An 18,780-nucleotide genomic window follows, 5' to 3' on the forward strand; every position below is an offset into this window, starting at 1 on the left:
ATCTGGTCAAAATATATGTCTCCAAAGCTTCTCCTTTCATGAAAGCAAAAGTATTTGATGGTGAGTTTATCCATCCATCCATTTTCTTCTGCTTATCCTGTTCAGAGTTAGTTGTTTCGTGTTTAGGTGTTCCATTTCTGCTGCTCTCTGTTCTCTTGAAGTTGTCAGGATTCACACTTGATGAGTGCGTCCAGCATTTCTCATGAGACGAAGATGATTATCACTCTTCACATTTTAGCAGGTGCTGGTTGCAGAGCAGTAGAGGGGCTAGAGCTATGAGTTTAAAGCCTTGTAGCATTAAAACTAAAACCAGTTCAAGACAGGGCATAGAAATATAATCATCACGCTATCCATTCAAGCTCGTGAGATCATAGTCTTCCAACTGCGCATGAACGTCACATCGAGCTACCTGAGACTAAAGGTGTGTGTCTCCGCCTCTTCCAACTCCGCGCCCCTTTCCTCACTCTCGGCATCATCCAGGAAGAAGAAACTGCTGGTAAACAGGCGGCTGCTGGTGAATGACACGTTCCTGAGACGGAGAAAGAAGCCTTTTCACAGTTTTCGTCTTCGTGCTTGGACAGAGACTCTCAGAGAACATGCTGATTAAAGAATTGTGAGTATTGGTTGTTTTCAATGGGCAGTCGCTGCGAGTGACAGACTTCAGTTTACTTCATGTTGGAAGAAAGGACGGAATTAAAATGCAGGTCTTGTTTAACATCAACTTGTATGTCAATGACCTGCCGTGTCGTGGGGTCTACGGTTAACTCCCGGTGAGGTTGAGCACCGGTCGCGTTATCCAGGTCTACTTCGGGTTCAGTCAGAACTCCGTTGAATGTTGTGGTGTTTTAAATCTCGACTTTCTTTCTCGGATTAGCTTTGTTACATACACGGAAAAGTGAAACGAAAGTTATTTGAAACAGCGTTTATGATTTGATGTAATGTCTCACGGTTACGTAGAAGTTAAGTTGTGGGTGCGGCGGGACACCTTTCAGGGTTTATTTAGTGTTGTTTGTGTCACATTTTGAGGTCATGATTAATGCGGAAGTAAAACATGTCCCTCCAGTGCACCAAAAAATATGTAGATTCAGTCAGAAAGCAAACTCGGGAGTTTACAGGCAAAACACTTTTAATTAGCGAACTTTTTAATGGAGTTTTTGTTGTTGTTGTTGTTGGGGCTTGTAATATATGAGTCAACAAGCCAAGCAATTATTATTTGTTGTTGTTGAATCTTAAGTTCTTGAATGGACGTGCCCCCCCCCCCCCCCCCCCCCCATTTCATTAATGTAATGAGTCTGGCACTTTTATGACAGCCATCATCACCCTCCAGGAGTCACTTCTCGTCATCTGACCACAGTGCAAAGTACATTAAAATGCTCATCCATTATTATGAAAAGCATAAGGCATGCCTCCAGAACTGTCATTGTCTGTTAAACATTATGTCGCTGTGATGGTGTTTTGTTGCTTGATGTGGTTACTATTCAACAGAATATAATATTACTCGTGGTTTTGTTTTTTTTTTCCCCCAACACTGAACAATTTACAACATAAAACATGCCGTGAGATTATGAATGTCACAGCTAAAACATTAAAGTGTGTCTGTTTATGAGTGTATGTGTTCAGGATTGTACATTTTTCATTAAACTTGTCTTCAAGTTCGTCCCTGGGAGGCTCCTATTGCACTCTGATCAAGTCTAATGAAATATTCAGTTCCTGCTAGACAGACAACAGGCGGCTATTAATTAGCTGTTGTGTCATGGCACATGAGATGTATGCAGAGAAAACACACACGCGCGCGCGCGCGTGCACACACACGCATTGCCAGGTCTCCACCTAAAGTTTCAGCAGCAGTCCCTCCGTGTTAGTTGCAGTGATGATTGTTGTTTTATCATTTCCTCCTCCTCTTCTCCAGGTTCCCATGATACTGGGAGCCTGTCTAGTTTTGCACATTCACAAATACAAAACTGTCTCACCACTCTCCAGTGCTGGTGATGTAGAAACTGCTATTTTTGATGGAATCTACTCTTCAAAACAGGTTCATGATGTCGTTATTGTATCGGCGTTAAAAGACTGAAGCTGAGCAACATCTAATTGTTTTCAAGGCTTTTATAGCTACATCCCCAGAGAGAGAGGGAGAGTGAGAATCATTCGGTGCCAGCATGCTGAACTGTCCTGTCTAAATGGCCTGGTGCAGTCAGCTGATCAACCATAAATCACTGTTACTGCAGATTCTCTCTGTTTACTGAAGTTGCACTGTAAGAGTGTGTGTGTGTGTGTGTGTGTGTGTGTGTGTGTGTGTGTGTGTGTGTGTTCAAATCAAACCTGAACACTCTGAATTAATGCACGTGCCCCCTGATAGTTACCGGAGTACTTCACAAATTGTTTACATTCAGAGTGCTGCTTATTTGTCACCAGCCACACAGACAGACTGTTGGAGGTATTTTTTTTCCCAAAGCTTTCTGAAAACTTGCAAGTTGAAGGTGTGGTTTTTATAATACATGATCACGCAGTAACTATTATTGCATAATTACAAAAGTACTCAGTGGTTATTACTACATTATCACACGAGTACTCAATAGTTATAACTACATTGTTATTCGAGCTCTCAGTACTATGTTATAACAAATACAAGGTCATCACTGAGTTATTATAGGAGTACTAAGGTATTCATTGCCACATTATTGCATGAGTACTCAGTACTATGTTATCACAAAAATACTCTGTAGTCGTCTCTGAGTTACTACACAGGTACTTAGTAGTCATTGCTACAAAATTGAATGAGAGTTCATTTTGCACATTTACAGTATCACCAAAGCGCTCATAGCCACTCAGAACTACATCATCCCACCGGTGCTCTTTTGTCATTGTGATTATTCTATCATGATGTCTTGAAGTGGGGCTGGAAAGGATGATGTCAACGTGTGAAACCAGTAAAAATCACCATTATCAGTATCTTCAGTTCATTTCCCATAATGTTGTGTTGTCTGTGTCATCACTAACTGGGACAGTAACACCCTAATGATCCCCTGCTTTGTTTTTTCTTTTCAGCCGAATTGTTCTGCCCATCTCAGTGGAGGAGGTAAGGTCTCCTTTAAACACTTGTATTTATCAAGGACAACACCTTTGCAAGTGCAAGATTGTGTCAAATGGCACATTTTAATCTGCAGTTGCATCTGTTGGCCATTTAGTTCTCAGTGATTCCTGCAGTTAGAATGCGTTATCAGACGTTTATCATAGTTGCATCATCTTTAACCTTTTACGATACCGTCAGGACTAACAAGTCATGTCTGGGCTGTTGTGTAGCATTGGCAACACAACAGCTGTGAATGGTAAACAAGGCAGGGGGCATTCATGCTCATCCAGCCTTTTCTCTCTCACTCCAGAGCTGCAAACAAACCAAAATAACATCAGACATCGATTACAATGCCAATTTGGAATTGCAGTGTTTCCTTTGTTACAGCGGACCTCACCGTCTGTGTCTCTTAATGACGTGCATGTTTCTCCCCCCGATCACGATCGTGGTTCATAACAGGTGCAATGGTTTTGTGCTTTCTAAAAAGTACTTATTTATTGCTTGGGTCGATTTCTTTTTTTCTTTTTCTTTGGTTTTGGACTGTAAATACTGAGCTGACAAAAGCCACCGCTTGAGAGTCAATGAACTGCTCTCAGGTTGTCAGGTTTGCGCTACTATTGCAGGAGAAAGGTGCTGGCGGTGGGAACTTAGATTCAACTAAAGACAGTGATCATCCCGCACGCAAACATGTATTTTGTACTAAGACCTGTATTTGCTACTCTCCTGCTCTCAATAGATTCAGGGAACACCATTGTAATTTAGTTGCATTGTCTTAAGTGTCTTGTCACCAAAGTCCTCTTTTTGTGGAATCTAAACCGAAATGAGTTGAGAAGTACCTCTGCCATGTCAGATGCTGCTTTGTCCTTACAGAATTCCTAATAAAATATTTCTCACTGACTGTTAATGTTGATGACGTTGGCTGTTAGGTTCAACTGATTCTCTCTTGATAACTCCCTACCAGAACAACTTCTCTATCAAATGGTGAGCACTCCTTATGTGTTAATATGAGAATCAGGGCAGCCACTCGCAGAACCGCCAGACGCCACCTTTCGATGCCCTTGCTGTTGACATCTTGATCAAGCTGTGTTTGATCTACTGGTGGCTGCTGCCAAATCAGACCCCAGGACCAACCACTTCACCTTCCTCTTCTGGAGCTTTGGGCTTCACAATAGAGTTATCAGTGTTTTCAGCCTCTTGCTTTGGACTCACTCTACCTTTAATCCAAATGTTCTACACAACAGTGTGGTCTTTGTTTTTACCCATTGCCTAACACAAAGCAGTGGCCAGGGTTTCACTAAGCTACAGATTGCCGCTTTTCCTCTTAGCCCTTTGGATCGTGTGTTAGTTGAGTAATAAGTGTGACATTTATAACAAGTGGAGCTGGAGCAAATGTGGACTTTGTAGTCTGTGGAATGAATCCTTAACAGTGATTTTGATACAAAAATCATTTTATCTGTGAATAAGTTTAAATGGACAAAAAAAAAGAACCCATTTGGGAAATGTACTTATTAGTCATTTTCCCCAGAGCCTGTCAAGAAGATAGATGTCCTCCTATCTTTTACAAAAAGATAAGGTCTTTTAAAAAGCCTTTAATCTTATTGGCAGGTTTTACATGTAGAACATAGTAAAAATTTACGGTGGCCTGCCTTCATCGTGACCTGAACACGGAATGAGAAGGGGATGTCATGAATCAAACCATGTTTAAAACAACAGCAACAACAACAACAACAACAACAACAAAAACATTCACCAAATTGCTGTTGGTTTTAGCTATCTTGCAAATTTGAAGTCCCAAGTTTCAGCAACTCTCAAAGTTGGAATTCTGTCAAAACTGTCTTAAGCGTCTAAACTTTTTTTTGTCCTGGTTGCTTGATTCCAACAAGCAGGTCGACTTTTTTTTTAAACCAACAAACTTGACTGACAGGATAATTTTCCTCAGCATGTTTTTTTCCAGTTGACCACCTCCCTACAGGTGTGGCCTGTTCGTAGTTTACAGCCAAATTTTTTCTTCACTCTACTGAGCTGCTCACAAAATCCCCGTAACATACTTACTATTAGGTCTGTGACAATGAGAAAGCACACTGGTTATACGTGACAAGTCACATTCCTAACTTCCAACTCACAGTGGCAAGACTGAGTGTCGACAGCCCCTGAGATCGGCCTCCAACCTGTAGCAGCAGAGTCACAAATCTTTAAATATTTATAAGTCAGACAGACCAAGAAGATTTAATATTTCAGAGTAGAATGTGAAGTAGCCAGACGTTCCAGTATTGCATTAAACCTTCTTTGAATTTATCATGGAGCCATGGAGGAAGGAGCAATGGTCAGCCTGGTGTGTTCCTCACACCGTAACGTCTGTTTGGGAGTTCTGGAAATGAGGGTGTGTCAGATAGTTGAATCTCGGTTCCCAGAGGAGCAGTGTGGTCTTCTTCCTGGTCGTGGAGCTGTGGACCAGCTCTACACTCTTGGCAGGGTCCTTAAGGGTGCATGGGAGTTAGCCCAAACAGTCTACATGTGTTTTGGGGACTTGGAGAGTCACTCCACCATGTCCCTTGGAGAATCCTGTGGGGGGTGCTCCGGGAGTATGGGGAATTGGACCACCTGATTGTTGTGGTTCGCTTCCTGTATGACCGGTGCCAGAGCTTGGTCCACATTGCCGGCAGTATGTCGGACTTGTTCTCGGTGAGGGTTGGACTGTGCCAGGGCTGCACTTTGTCACCAATACTGTTCATAACTTTTATGGACAGAATCTCTGGGCGCAGCCAGGATGTTGAGGGGATTCGATTTGGTGGCTGCAGGATTGGGTGTCTGCTTTTTGCAAAATATGTGGTCCTGCTGCCTTCATCAGGTTGTACCCTTAAGCTCTTGCTGGATCAGATCGCAGCTGAATATGAAGCGGCTGGGGACTCAGCACCTTCAAGTCCGATTAATGGTCCACAGCCGGAAAAGGGTGGAGTGCCATCTCCAGGTCAGGGATGAGACCCTGCCCCAAGTGGAGGAGTTCAAGTGCCTTGGGTACCTTGACCCAAAGGACGAGATTGCATGTACAAGCGCATGTAGATTGCATGTACAAGCGCATGTAGATTGCATGTGCAAGCGCATGTAGATTGCATGTGCAAGCGCATGTAGATTGCATGTGCAAGCACATGAAGATCGCATGTACAAGCGCAAGGTGTCCTGGGCCTTGGGAAAGGCCAAGGACACATTGGAGAGACTATGTCTCTCAGCTGGCCTTGGAACACCGAAGTAGCCAGGGAGAGGGAAGTCTGGGTTTCTCTACTTTAGCTGCTGCCTCTGCAACCCGACCCCGGATAAGCTGAAGAAAGTGGATGGATAATTGATTTGAAGTGTTTTTTTATTACTGAAATGGGATGGATCCGATTTAATAAAACAACAACATACACAAAGCGAAACTTGAGGTTTAACCACCAACATACCATCTAGAATAAAATGATCAATTATAGATCAGTGGATGGTGATGATGCTGTAATTGTCTCTGCAGTGACCACAAAAATGTGAACACCTCTCTGTTGTCTGTCCAGTACCAAGTGGGTCAGCTGTACTCGGTAGCTGTGGCCAGCAAGAATGAGACAGGTGGAGGAGAAGGCGTGGAGGTGTTGATCAACGAGTCCTATGACAAGGATGGAGAGAAGGGCCAGTACACATCCAAAGTCTACCACTTGTCAAGGTAGGCTTGCAAACAACCAACTACATACTTGTATGTGGCAGGAGTACTTCTTCCTCCTTATTAAACCCACTTAGAAATATGATTAATTACCAGTGTTGTTTCATGCTGCAAGCACAGTCAGCATTTCAGATATAATTTTAGAAAATGCCACTATCCTTAAAATCCTGACCAAATTCTAGGTAGCAGCCTTTTCTCCTCATCAGCAGGTTAAAATTAAAACTAATGGTGAACACAAATGTCTGCAGTGGGATTAGGGGCACCATAGGACAGGATCAGGTATTGAAGAACTGTGTGAGTTGTTTGCCAAATATTTGTTCCTTCTGTGTCCCAAAATATTGTAGGTCTGCATAAGGACCATCTGACCAAAGCAAGGCCGAAAGGTCTGCAGTTTGTCCGCGAGTTCTGAACTGCACATGATGGCTCACTGCTCCATTGAGAATGGGAGAAATGTCAAGGATAAATATCAGTCTCAATCAATCTTTATTAATAAAGCCCCAAATCACAACAAAAGCCATCTCAAGGCACTTCACACAAAGAGCAGGTGTAGAACCTTACTCTTTAATTCAAATGAAAGAGACCCAACATTCCCACATGAGCAAGCACTCAGCGATGGTGGCAAGAAAGAAGGAACCTCAGGCAGAACTGGGCTCAGAGTGGGCGGCCATCCGCCTCGACTGGTTGGGGTTGAGAGGGGGAGGAGAGAGATGGGTGGAGAGAAGAGAGAGATGGAAGGGTAGAAAGGAGAGAGAAACACAGGGCCAGGGCTAGAGAGTAGTTGGTCCTGGACATGAAGCAATCAACTCAACGTCTACAGCCCCAAGTGACCTGTAGGGCGAGAGAGCACAGACAACTCTGGGGATGAAGTTTAGGTTGATGGATGCATTGATACATGTGAATGTTGTGGATGAAGATGGATAGAAACAGAGAGGAGGAGAAAGCTCAGTGCATCATGGGAATCCCCCGAAAGTCTAAGTCTATAGCAGCATAAACTAGGAGCTGGTCCAGGATAAGTCTGACTGGCCCAAACTATAAGCTTTATCAGAAAGGAAGGTTTTAAGCCTACTCTTAAATGTAGGTAGGGTGTCTGCCGCCCGGACCGAAACTGGAAGATGGTTCTACAGGAGTGGAGCCTGATAACTGAAGGCTCTGCCTCCTATTCTACTTTTAGAGACAGTAGGAACCACAAGTCGACCTGTATGCTTGGAGCCTAGTGCTCTGGTCGGTTCTCATAGAACTATGAGCTCTTCCAGATATGAACCATTAAGAACTTTAAAAGTGAAGAGAAGGATTTTCAACTCTATTCTAGATATGGTGATGTGGTCTCTCTTCCGAGTTCCTGTCAATAAGCATGCAGCTTCATTCTGGACCAGCTGCAGAGTCTTTAATGACCTGTTGGTGCAGCCTGATAGTAAAGAATTGCAATAGTCCAGCCTAGAAGTAACAACGCATGGACTATTTTTTTGAAGTCACCTTGAGACAGAATGTTTCTAATTTCAGAGCTATTGTGAAGATGAAATTTCATTGATGTGGGAATTGAAGGACAAATCCTGATCAAATATAACTCCTAGTTTCTTAACAGTGCTGTTGGAGGCCATAGTGATGCCATCCAGAGCAATAATATCACTCAATAATTTGTCTCTAAGGTGTTTGGGGCCAAGTACAATAACTTCTGTCTTATCAGAGTTTAACAGTAAAAAGTTATAAGTCATCCAGGCCTTTGTCTGTAAAGCATGCTTGTAGTTTAGATAACTGTTGGCCTTCATCCGGCTTTATTGATAAATATTATTGAGTGTCATCTGCGAAACAATGGAAATTTATTGAATGTTTCCAAATAATATGACCTAAAGGAAACATATATAAAGTGAAGAGTATCGGCCCAAGCACTGAACCTTGGGGAACAGCGTGTTTCACTTTTGTTTGCATAGAAGATTCATCACTAACTTGAACAAACTGAAATCGACATCATAAATTTGATTTAAACCAGTTGAATGCTGTTCCCTTAATGTCAATTGAGTGTTCAGGTCTCTGTAGTAGGATTTGATGCTCAGCTGTGTCAAAGGCAGCACTAAGGTCTAACAGGACAAGTACAGACACAAAGCAAGTATCTGATGAAATTAAAAGGTCGTTCGTAATTTTTATTTGTGCTGTGTGCTGTGATGGGCTCTAAAAGCGCACTGATAATCCTCAAATAACCTACTGTTGTGTAGGCAAGGCCGGATTAACCATTAGGGCAACTGGGCAGTTGCCCAGGGGCCCTAGATCCTTAGAGGGCCCGCGGCGGACCCTCTAAAGCCTGATTTATGCTTCTGCGTCATGGCGACGCCGTACCTACGCCATCAACGCAGACCCCTACGCCGTAGCCCGACGTGCACCTCCAAAAAATCCTGACTACACGTGACGTGAACGTCAACGGACTGTGATTGGTCCGCTCACACGACGTTTCCGGTTCAGCACAACAACACCGCTATTTTTTAAGTTTCTGTGGTGAGAGCAACACGCAAAAAAAATGGACCAAGCCGAAGAAAGAGTTATCGAAGAGGTTCGCAAGTATGACCACCTTTACAACTTCCATTGTTGTCTCTGTCTCTGACCCATGTGCTATGACCGGAAGAAAACTAAGGAATTCGACAAGAGTCCCCCAAAACCATACGAAGATAAAGCCACACCCCTCTAGTGGCTTGGCGGTGAATTACAGAGCAACGCATTCCCTCGACGCAGAACTATAAATGCACAATGACGACGTAGGGGCTACGGCGTAGGTACGGTGTCGCCACGACGCAGAAGCATAAATCAGGCTTAAGGATCCCGCGGCCCCGCGGCAATCAGTGCAAAAGCAAAAAAAAATATTAGTCTCACTATGCTTTAAGCCTGACAGCTGCCGCTGTAGCTTTTGTCAGCGCAAGTCCAAGTTGAGGGGCAGAGCCCCCTCATTGGTCGTCAGCCCGCCATGGGGCGGGTCGGTCTTGATTTTGAAGATATTATACACCAGTTTGCCCATTTAAAGTGAAGAAAGAGGCCAGTGTAAAATATGCTGAACAAAGGAATAGCATATGCTATAGATATGCTTACAAAAGGAAAAGACATAAGCAGATAAGATAAGAGTGACTATTATATAATCTCTTTGTTTTTGTTCTAAAGAAAGTCCAAGTTAAATGTTCTGTCATTTAATTTGTACTTGGAGACTGTTTGATATTAAAGCACTGACTGGACAATATTATAATCTTCTGTGGTTAATTGTTGATACCGCGGTGTTGGTTGGGTTTGGGGGGTTGGGGGGTGGCACTAACAGGTTGTTGCCCAGGGGCACTGTGGAGTGTTAATCCGGCCCTGTGTGTAGGAAGTCACACAGCTGATTAGAAACTGCTTTCTCCAGGATTTTAGAGAGGAAGGGGAGGTTAGCTATCGGTCTATAGTTGGCTAAAACCTCAGGGTCTAGAGTTGGCTTCTCTAGGAGTGGTGTAATTACAGCTACCATAAAGGACTGTGGTACATATCCTGTTACTAAAGACGGATTAATCATGTTTAATAAAGAGGTTCTAACTGAGGGAGAGACTTCCTTAATCAACCTAGGAATCGAATCCAAGAGACAGGTTGAAGGTTTTGATGAGGCAATCATTGAATGAAGTTCTGTATTGTTAATTGGATAAAAGTGGTCTAAATAAATGTCTGGTTTAGCAGCAGCTTCTATGTTTACTGAGTTTACAGGTAAATTAGAATCTATTGAGGGCAGGAGCTGATTCATTTTACCCCAAATAGTTTATATTTTGTCATAAAAAAAACTCATAAAGTCGTCGCTACTGAGAGCTGAAGGAATACAGGGGTCTACAGAGTTATGACACTTTGTCAGTTTAGCTAGGGTGCCGAAAAGAAATCTGGGACTGTTTTCGTTTTCCTCTATTAGTGATGAATAATAGGCGGCTCTTGCATTAATCAGAGTCTTCCTTTACAATTTCAGACTATTCTGCCAGGTTTAATGCTTTTCATCATGCTTGGTGGAGCGCCATATTCTTTCCAGGTTTGGTACCTTTAGTTGCCTGGTGTTGGAAGTATACCACAGAGCTGTTCTCTGCTGTGAAAGGATCAATGGAGTCTAGAGTTGTCTGTAGTGAACCTGCAGTATTATCTACGATGTGATCAATCTCCAAATGACTAAACTCAGAATACGGGATCTCTGTTGTAGTGAGACATGGTATTGAGTTTAATATAGGTGGAATTACTTCCTTAAATTTAGAGACGACATCATCAGACAGACACCTAGTATAAACATGTCTGACTAGTGTCCTGAAGTCCAGTAACAGAAATTCAAAAGTTATTAAAGGATGATCTGATAGAAGAGGATTGGGAGAAAAAAACTATTAAATTCTCAATTTCAATACCATAGGTCAGTACAAGGTCATGGTTGTGGTTAAGACAGTGGATGGGTTTATTTACACATTGAGAGAAGCCAAATGCGTGTAACAATGAAATAAATGCAGAGCGAAGGCTATCATTTTCAGCATCTACATGAATATTGAACTCACCCGATATAATTATTTTATCCATTTTGAGGACTAGATTAGATAAATACTCTTGAGAAGTCAGCTAAAAATTCTGAGTATGGACAGTTATGGCTGTACAATGACAATAAAGACTTCCTCTCTGTTTTTGTCTTTGTGAACACCTCTGTGACAACTTCATTTTCCATCTCTCTGCAGTAAAGTGCCAAAATTTGTTCGCTTAATCGCTCCAAAAGATAGTCTTCAAATTCACGAGGAGGCCTGGAATGCATACCCTTACTGTCGAACCAGTGAGTCCCACTGAAGACACGCACGCACGCACGCACACACACACACACACACACACACACAGAGTGATAATGTATAATATAACACTAAGTACTTACTAAAAAAGTCTGGGTCTGAGGGAATGATCGACATCAGCTTTATCATGAATGTTGTAAATTTAAACAAAAATCTGTTTTTCATGAGTATGCATTTTACTTTGTCTTTTTAACAGAGGATATATACAAATACATTGCTGAAAAGAAACTGTAATAAACATAAACCAATAACAGCATGTCATCTAATCTCTTATTTTCTCCCCTGTCTGATCTGTCCTCAAATTACTGTCCACCTTTTCCCTTGATGCAGTTCTCACTGTAAGTATTCTCCTTTTTTTTTCATGACTATAGTAAGACTCAAAAAAGAAATGTTTTCTCAACTGGTGAAAGATGAGACCGTAGTCACACTGGACGAAAGCAGACACTGCAATGCAGTGACGAGCGTGACCCCCCACTGTAGCACGTGTGCAAGCGCTTGCTAAACGCACGCACGTGTGCTGGTCATGCTTGAACATGAACGTGCTTGTGTGTGCTTACTGAATGTAGTGTGTCTCTCCCATGCTTATAGAATCCCTTCATGAAAGACCAGTTCATGATTAAAATCGAGACATGGCACAAGAATGATTTTGGGAAGGAAGACAATGTAAGTCGTGGTCTGGCTCTAATGCTTTGTCATTCATAACCCATCACTTTAATAACCAACAGCTTAACAATGATTAATTTTGATCCTGATTTTGTATTCACTTTCTGTACATTGTCATCTAAACATACTGTTGTTTGTCATTGGTTACCATAACCTGTCATTTTCTCCATGTAGCATAAAGACCAGCTTCATTTTAAAGTATTTATTTGTATGCTCTAGCTTCCCTATTAATGCATGCTATTGTGCAGAGATGTGTGTATGTACGTGCGTTTGTGTGCGCGCATGTGCATGTTCGAGACGGATCTAAAGATGATCTATGTTTTAAACAAAAACCCAGTCCTTATCTGGAGTGTATGTTATTATATAACGCAAAGAGCTGGTTTCCAAATGAGTTATAATCGGGTTGCTAGCTCACCTGTCAGTCAGTTGCCTCGACAGTCCGTCAGCATTGAACACAGTCGTTGTCTCCTCGTTGAGGTTTTCATTGCTATTAGTGTTGGGATCCTCTTTGGGTTACATAGAAACAAAACTCGTCTTCCACAAAGTTCACGAGCAGTTTAGTTGGTGTGCCGTAATGGGTCAGGGTCGAGGGTTGGTGTGTTTGAAACCTCTGGACATCAGAATTACATCTTAGCTAAACTTATAGCTAAACTTAGCCACCATCATTCCTTATTGGAAACTAGTTCGGCAATTAGATTGACAGAAAGAACACGGGAGTGGTATTAAGTAGATTCGCACCTGCTAACATTTGTGTGTGCACAAAAATGTGTGCTTGCTCCTCTGTGTCTGGTTGTGTTTATCAGTATACTGTATGTTCATGTAGGTTTTGTGTCTTTTGACCGACTTTTGTATGTATCATTAATAGTGTTTTTCTGACACCTGTTAGTATTCTTGTATCACCTTTGTGTGGCAAACTTTTAGCTTGGCGAATGGATTATAAGAATCTTACTAAAACTCCTTGTATTTTACTTTACCAGTTTATTTTCCTGAAGAACAATTCTAGTATTTACGAACAGACAGTAAACTTTGGGATGAAGAGCAGGATTGATGACAATTTTGTTTTTCTCTTTGTTGCTGTGATTTTCTCGTGTCTCTTTCTGTTAGCCTGTATTAGTTTTGGATCTCGCACGGCTTTACGTCTCTGACTGTAGAGACATATTTTGCTTGTTGATAATCTCAATTTAAGGTCAGACAACATTCTAATCTACTATGATTTTTAGTTTCTTCTTTCCAAAAAAGGTGTATTAGAGGGTCAGCTCGTCTCAGTCTCACCCAGTATGTGAGACCCCTCTCTGGGCTCATTTCCTGGGGTCAGAGACTTTAGACAAATAAGTGAAGTCTTGGAACTGGGTTTAAGTGCCTTCTTTTTTTATGTGCACATCTGCTTAATTGGGCTCCCACTCATTTTGTTATATGAACCTGCAGAATTATACACCTGTTTGATTTAAAATATGATAAATAATGTTTTGAAGGATTTCTTGACTGTTTTTGCAGCACACAACTGATCCAGTAGGTTGGTTTGATTTGATTTTATCGTCCTGCTGCAGGTACATGGACAAGACAAAAGCTTAAGGGACAAAACTGAGGTTGTTGAGATCGACATCGCCAGCAGAAGTAACATAAGTGGAAAGGTACAAGCCAAACACTCTGTGCCTTCCTGCTCTGTCTAATGGTGTAGGTTCACACTCTTTATGTCTAGTTTGCTGTTTAACAAGCATGTGGAACTGTAAACCTGTGGTCTATTAGCAGGGGTGAAAGTGAGCCGGAACGGGCCTGAACGCAGTTCCGGTAAAATGTTCACGGCCGGAACGGATTTCCGTTAAAAAGAGGAGGAGTCAAAATCCCATATTAAATAAAGATTAATTAAATTATGAAGTGGCGAGTGTGTCGAGCAAACATAATAGGGTCTTCGCCCCGGAGTACCTCCGGGCTCAGGCCCTAATAAAGAAAACGATGTCTGGAGGCGGTTTCACTCTGAACGCGGCAGACGCGGCGCGCTGCGCGGGGTGTGGCACAAGCACGCGCAGCGCTACCAAATTGCTGGGTTTGGTTTGCGCTCATGTGACGTCACAGCGCGCCCATATACACATTGAATGGACTTCCCCGCGTAGCCTGCGCCTTGACACGGAGTCGTGCCCATGAGCGCGTCTCCGCATGCAAGGCGTTTCTGGTTGGCTGACAGACGGAGACGTGGGTCACGTTACCAGCATTGTTAGTTTTGATTGGTTAAAACCACACGCGTTCTGCTTTCACGGAACGAAAAAAGAGAAAGAAAACAAAACAGAGGGCAAAATCAAAGACCTAGGCTGCTGGCTACCTGCGTTGGCACAATGCAACATAAAATAAGTGACATGTTGAAGCGAAAATGTGACAAGAGTTGAAGAAGCAAGAGAAAAAGTTTGCAAAATTAGACCCACGGAAGATTCAGACTCAGAGCAACTCATTGATGAGAGTGAGTTCCAGGGAGAGACTGTCTGTGGAGTCTGCCAGTGAGAGCCTACAAGAAGAATAAATCATTTAGAGGTATTGATGATCTGTTTTTGTCATGTATGCGTGTCTGCCTGTTCCCTGTTGTTAGCAGTGTAGTGGGCAGTTACTGTAAACAGCAGTTTTCAAAGCATTTCCAGGGGTAGCGCGGGAAGGGTGGGGCTATGGGGGCTGCAGTTTTGTGGGGAATAGACACCCGAAAACTGTAATAAAAATCACCCAAAACCAATTAAAAACCATAAAACTTAGTTGGCGGTGGCATTTTTAAAAAAAAAATTTTTAACACGTGCGTACAGTTCCGGCAAGACTTTTAAGCCACTTTCACCCCTGTCTATTGGGTCAATTCGTTAGTGTCACGGCCTCATTATACACTGATTACATTCACTGTTAAGGACTACAAGGCAGATCAAGACCCTGCCATCTTCAAGTCGGAAAAGACAGGTAGAGGACCCCTGGGACCGGGCTGGCAGGTACTACACCTCTTTCTGCTATACTCTGTCTAACTTCGTAATATACACATTTATATATTTATATGAATTGTTTCATGGTGTTTGAAAAGCCTGGAGATGATGTGTGCCACTGTGTTTACAGGATGAACTCACCAAAAGCTCCGTTTGCCCGCACATGTGTGCCTATAAACTAGTCACAGTGGACTTCAATTGGCTGGGACTGCAGGGCAAGGTGGAGGGCATGATCCAGAGGGTAGGAAATAAACAGGTTCATTGAGTTTTAATATATTGCCATCTGGTGGCGTATCTATGAACTGCAAAAGGTATTTTGCCACATGGAAGAGATGTGATTTCTATTGGGGCCAGGCTGCCCTGCTGCTGGACCCTATTCCTCACTGCAATATTCTCACACACACAAACACACACCTATGTCTCCATGTCTCTGTGTGCAGTTGGAGCAGCGTATCTTCACTCACTTCCATAGACAGCTGTTCTGCTGCATTGATGAATGGATCAATCTGACCATGGATGACATCCGACACATGGAGGATGAGACAAAGAAAGAGTTGGACGAGGTGACTGAACACTCTACACTGCTCTCCACTGTTGCAAGATGGACCGAGAAATACATTTTAACCGATTTTATTTTATTACTTCTGTATGACAGCGTATTACTTCCGTGATAGTAAAAATATTTACTCAGAAGAACCTAAATAATAGTGTTTCCAACCAGCTCCTTTCAGTTCAGAAAATCTGAGCTGAAACACTAAAAGCTGAAATGAAAAGCATGGGGAGACATAAAAACATTAATGAGTGTAATAATAATAAACACAATAGAAACAATTTCAGCAAAAAAAAAAGAAAAAAGATCCAGAGATGTTGAGGGCTCGTGGTTGTCAGAGCTGCTACCAGAACTCATCCAAGAGCACAAAGCTGAAGTATTAATTGGACATAACTCACCATTTTCAATGTCCCTCAGTAAATTAAAATCCAGTCTGCGGTTTTGTTTTCTTTTGTGTCTGTTTTTGTTTAAGGTTTGACTGGTGCCTTTTTTTTCTGCATCTTGCGGTGACCTTTGACCACAAAAATCTTTTCAGGTCATTCTTGAGTCCCAGTGGATTTTTGTCCAAAATTGTTAGAAATTCCCTCATTCCCAAGATGGTGTTAATTAGAATGGAAGTGGCAAACAGCATGAAAACACACTGGCTCTTATTTGTTAATCAAGCGTAGAAACCAGTACCGATCTGAGAGGATTCATATTGGTTCTGAAACTCATCTTGCCTCACTGATCACAGAGTATGAATGACATTTTTGTTGGTAAATTTTCAGCTAAAAAACAAGAAGTCATAATTATATGTCTTACCACGATAAAGTCTCATTTTGCATGCCTCGCCCTTTGAGTTTACGATATGAAAAAGCATGATCTCCTACCTGAATACTGAACCTGCACAACACCAGATGAACTGAACCAACTATTTCTAGTTCTCTGGCGTGTCAAGTTCCTCCAAACAGCCGTCTGTCCTGAAGCAGCCTGATGCAGTGTTGCACTGTCACCCGTGTGCGCATCACTGCTGCACTCCTCCTGTCTTGCAGAGTTGATCACATATAAATATTGTATGAATTTAAAGAAGTATAGATGCGCAATGAGGAGATGACTCCAACTGAGCAGGGCACCCCCCCCCCCCCCCCCCCCCAGAACCACGTCCCTGAAATTGTCGTTAACTCTTATTTTGAATGAAGGTGTTTGGATGACGGTCAGATAACGACCCTCTGACCGTGCCAGGTTGACTTCGCTCATCACATTGAGTTTGCAATGTGCATGTACGTGATTTTCGGCCTGCTGTGAGATTTGATTGTAGCCTCCACTCAGTTTCACAGTGATATGCTGAGATTTGTGTGGAAATGATCGCACACCCAACGTACATCCACTTTCTGTCATACTTTCACTCAATAAATGAGGGCCAGTGCCTCCAGCCCATGACTGTCATAGAGGCATAAAGTGTTTTTAGAGGAATTTATTTCATATAATTTAGGTAAGGGTGGCACGGTGGTGCAGTGGCTAGCAGTGTCGCCTCACAGCAAGAAGGTTCCGGGTTCGAACATGGATCTTTCTGTGTGGAGTCTCCATGTTCTCCCTGTTCCTGTGTGGGTTCTCTCTGGTACTCCAGCTTCCTCCCACAGTCCAAAGACATCAAGAGGGGACGAGGCTGATTGATACTCTAAATTGACCGTAGGTGTGACTGTGAGTGTGAATGGTTGTCTGTCTCTGTGTGTTGGCCCTGCGATGGGTTGAGGATGAGCGATAGAAAATTGATGATGGATGGATAATTTAGGTATCTATTGACAATTAGGTAAATATTTCATCACTGCTGTTGTCTGTCCAGTGTTAGTCTTCCTGGGTGGTGCATGGACTGAGGTGATTATCTTATGTCTTACTGCAGATGAGGACAACTGGCGAAGTTAAAGGCATGAGAGTGGAAGGCTAATGACCTGCTGACCCGGTGGGTATCACACTATTGTTTTGAAGAGGTTGAGTCTGGCTGGCATGTGTCAACATTTCTACCTTTGGCCAAGATCAATCAGATCCCTCCTTCTCCCTCATACAGCAGGGCTGGACTTCATCCACTGGACCTGGAACAGCTTGATGATCATAAAGAAGAATACCACAATTCCAAACCAATTACAGTTGGTCTGACAGATAGCTTATAATTCTAAAGAGAAATAACAGCAGGAGACAAGTTTACAAGATGCAGAATTCGTTCTGAAGATGAAACATTCATGCTTTTGCCTGTTAGGTCCTCTTAAATATAAAAGTAAAGAGTAAAAGGCATTTAAAAAAAATTACCATTGTCAGTGATTTATCAAGGTATCCCACTAGTGTAAGGCAGCATTTCCACCATTTTTTAGTCTGTGACACCTCCAGTGACCAGTCTATATTTTTTGGGCGTTCAGGAGGCGACAATGATTCTGAGAGAATTTCTCCTCAATAACTATTTAGTTTGAATTAGTTATTCAAATCAAATTTGCATTATTTTAGTTGGAAAGACTTGATCAAAGGAGCGTGGTGGTCCTGAACTGATGGCCCTGTAGTCAGATTTGCCTCAAAGATGTCAGCTGCTGTTTACTAGAAACGGTTGAAAAGTTTGGCCATTCAACATCCTTATAAGTCCTGTTTTGAATGAAATCATTTTAATGTTTTGTGTTAATGTGATTGTATTAAAGATCATTTGGTGTTCTCGTTTACATGTGTGCACTGTGCTTTCTTACTGGAATAATCCCAAGACAATGTTGTACCCACTTGTCTTGACTGATGGAAGTTCTCACACATAAACAATGTTTTCATCTTTTTAGAGAATGTTGGTCTTTTGATGCCTTTTTTTTAAACCAACAAACTGTTGTTGTTTGTTTGTTTTTTCGTATGGTGCATTAACCAGCCTCATCATTGCATGAGAGTTCTAGTCTAACAAAAGAATCCCCCTGGTCTTTCAACACTGTGGACTAATAAACATTCCTGCCTTTCAGGACTGAAAACTTTCAGAATAAAAGCATGCATAGGTCAGATGTTGTACATAGCGTTCTCTGAAATTTGATCAAAACATGAACTGTAGTTATGTCAGCAAATGT

At 42.3% G+C, this 18,780-nt stretch overlaps 1 protein-coding gene across 1 annotated transcript; it reads left to right on the forward strand.

The window, feature by feature from the left end:
- The first annotated feature begins 450 nt into the window (after positions 1 to 450).
- Positions 451 to 18,399, forward strand: LOC147254420 (phosphatidylinositol transfer protein alpha isoform-like). The gene is made up of 12 exons (XM_086216042.1): positions 451 to 613; positions 3,046 to 3,076; positions 6,613 to 6,758; positions 11,453 to 11,544; positions 11,888 to 11,895; positions 12,146 to 12,220; positions 13,768 to 13,851; positions 15,100 to 15,177; positions 15,299 to 15,409; positions 15,609 to 15,731; positions 17,598 to 17,657; positions 17,763 to 18,399. Exons 1-11 carry the CDS (start codon positions 597 to 599, stop codon positions 17,640 to 17,642), a joined length of 810 nt encoding a protein of 269 aa, XP_086072168.1. The 5' UTR covers positions 451 to 596; the 3' UTR covers positions 17,643 to 17,657; positions 17,763 to 18,399.
- The last annotated feature ends 381 nt before the right edge of the window (positions 18,400 to 18,780 follow it).

The sequence above is a fragment of the Aulostomus chinensis genome, chromosome 10 (genome assembly GCF_037954235.1).
Source record: "Aulostomus chinensis isolate RoL2024-O1b breed Wild chromosome 10, RoL_Achi_v1.0, whole genome shotgun sequence".
NCBI classification, from domain to species: domain Eukaryota; kingdom Metazoa; phylum Chordata; class Actinopteri; order Syngnathiformes; family Aulostomidae; genus Aulostomus; species Aulostomus chinensis.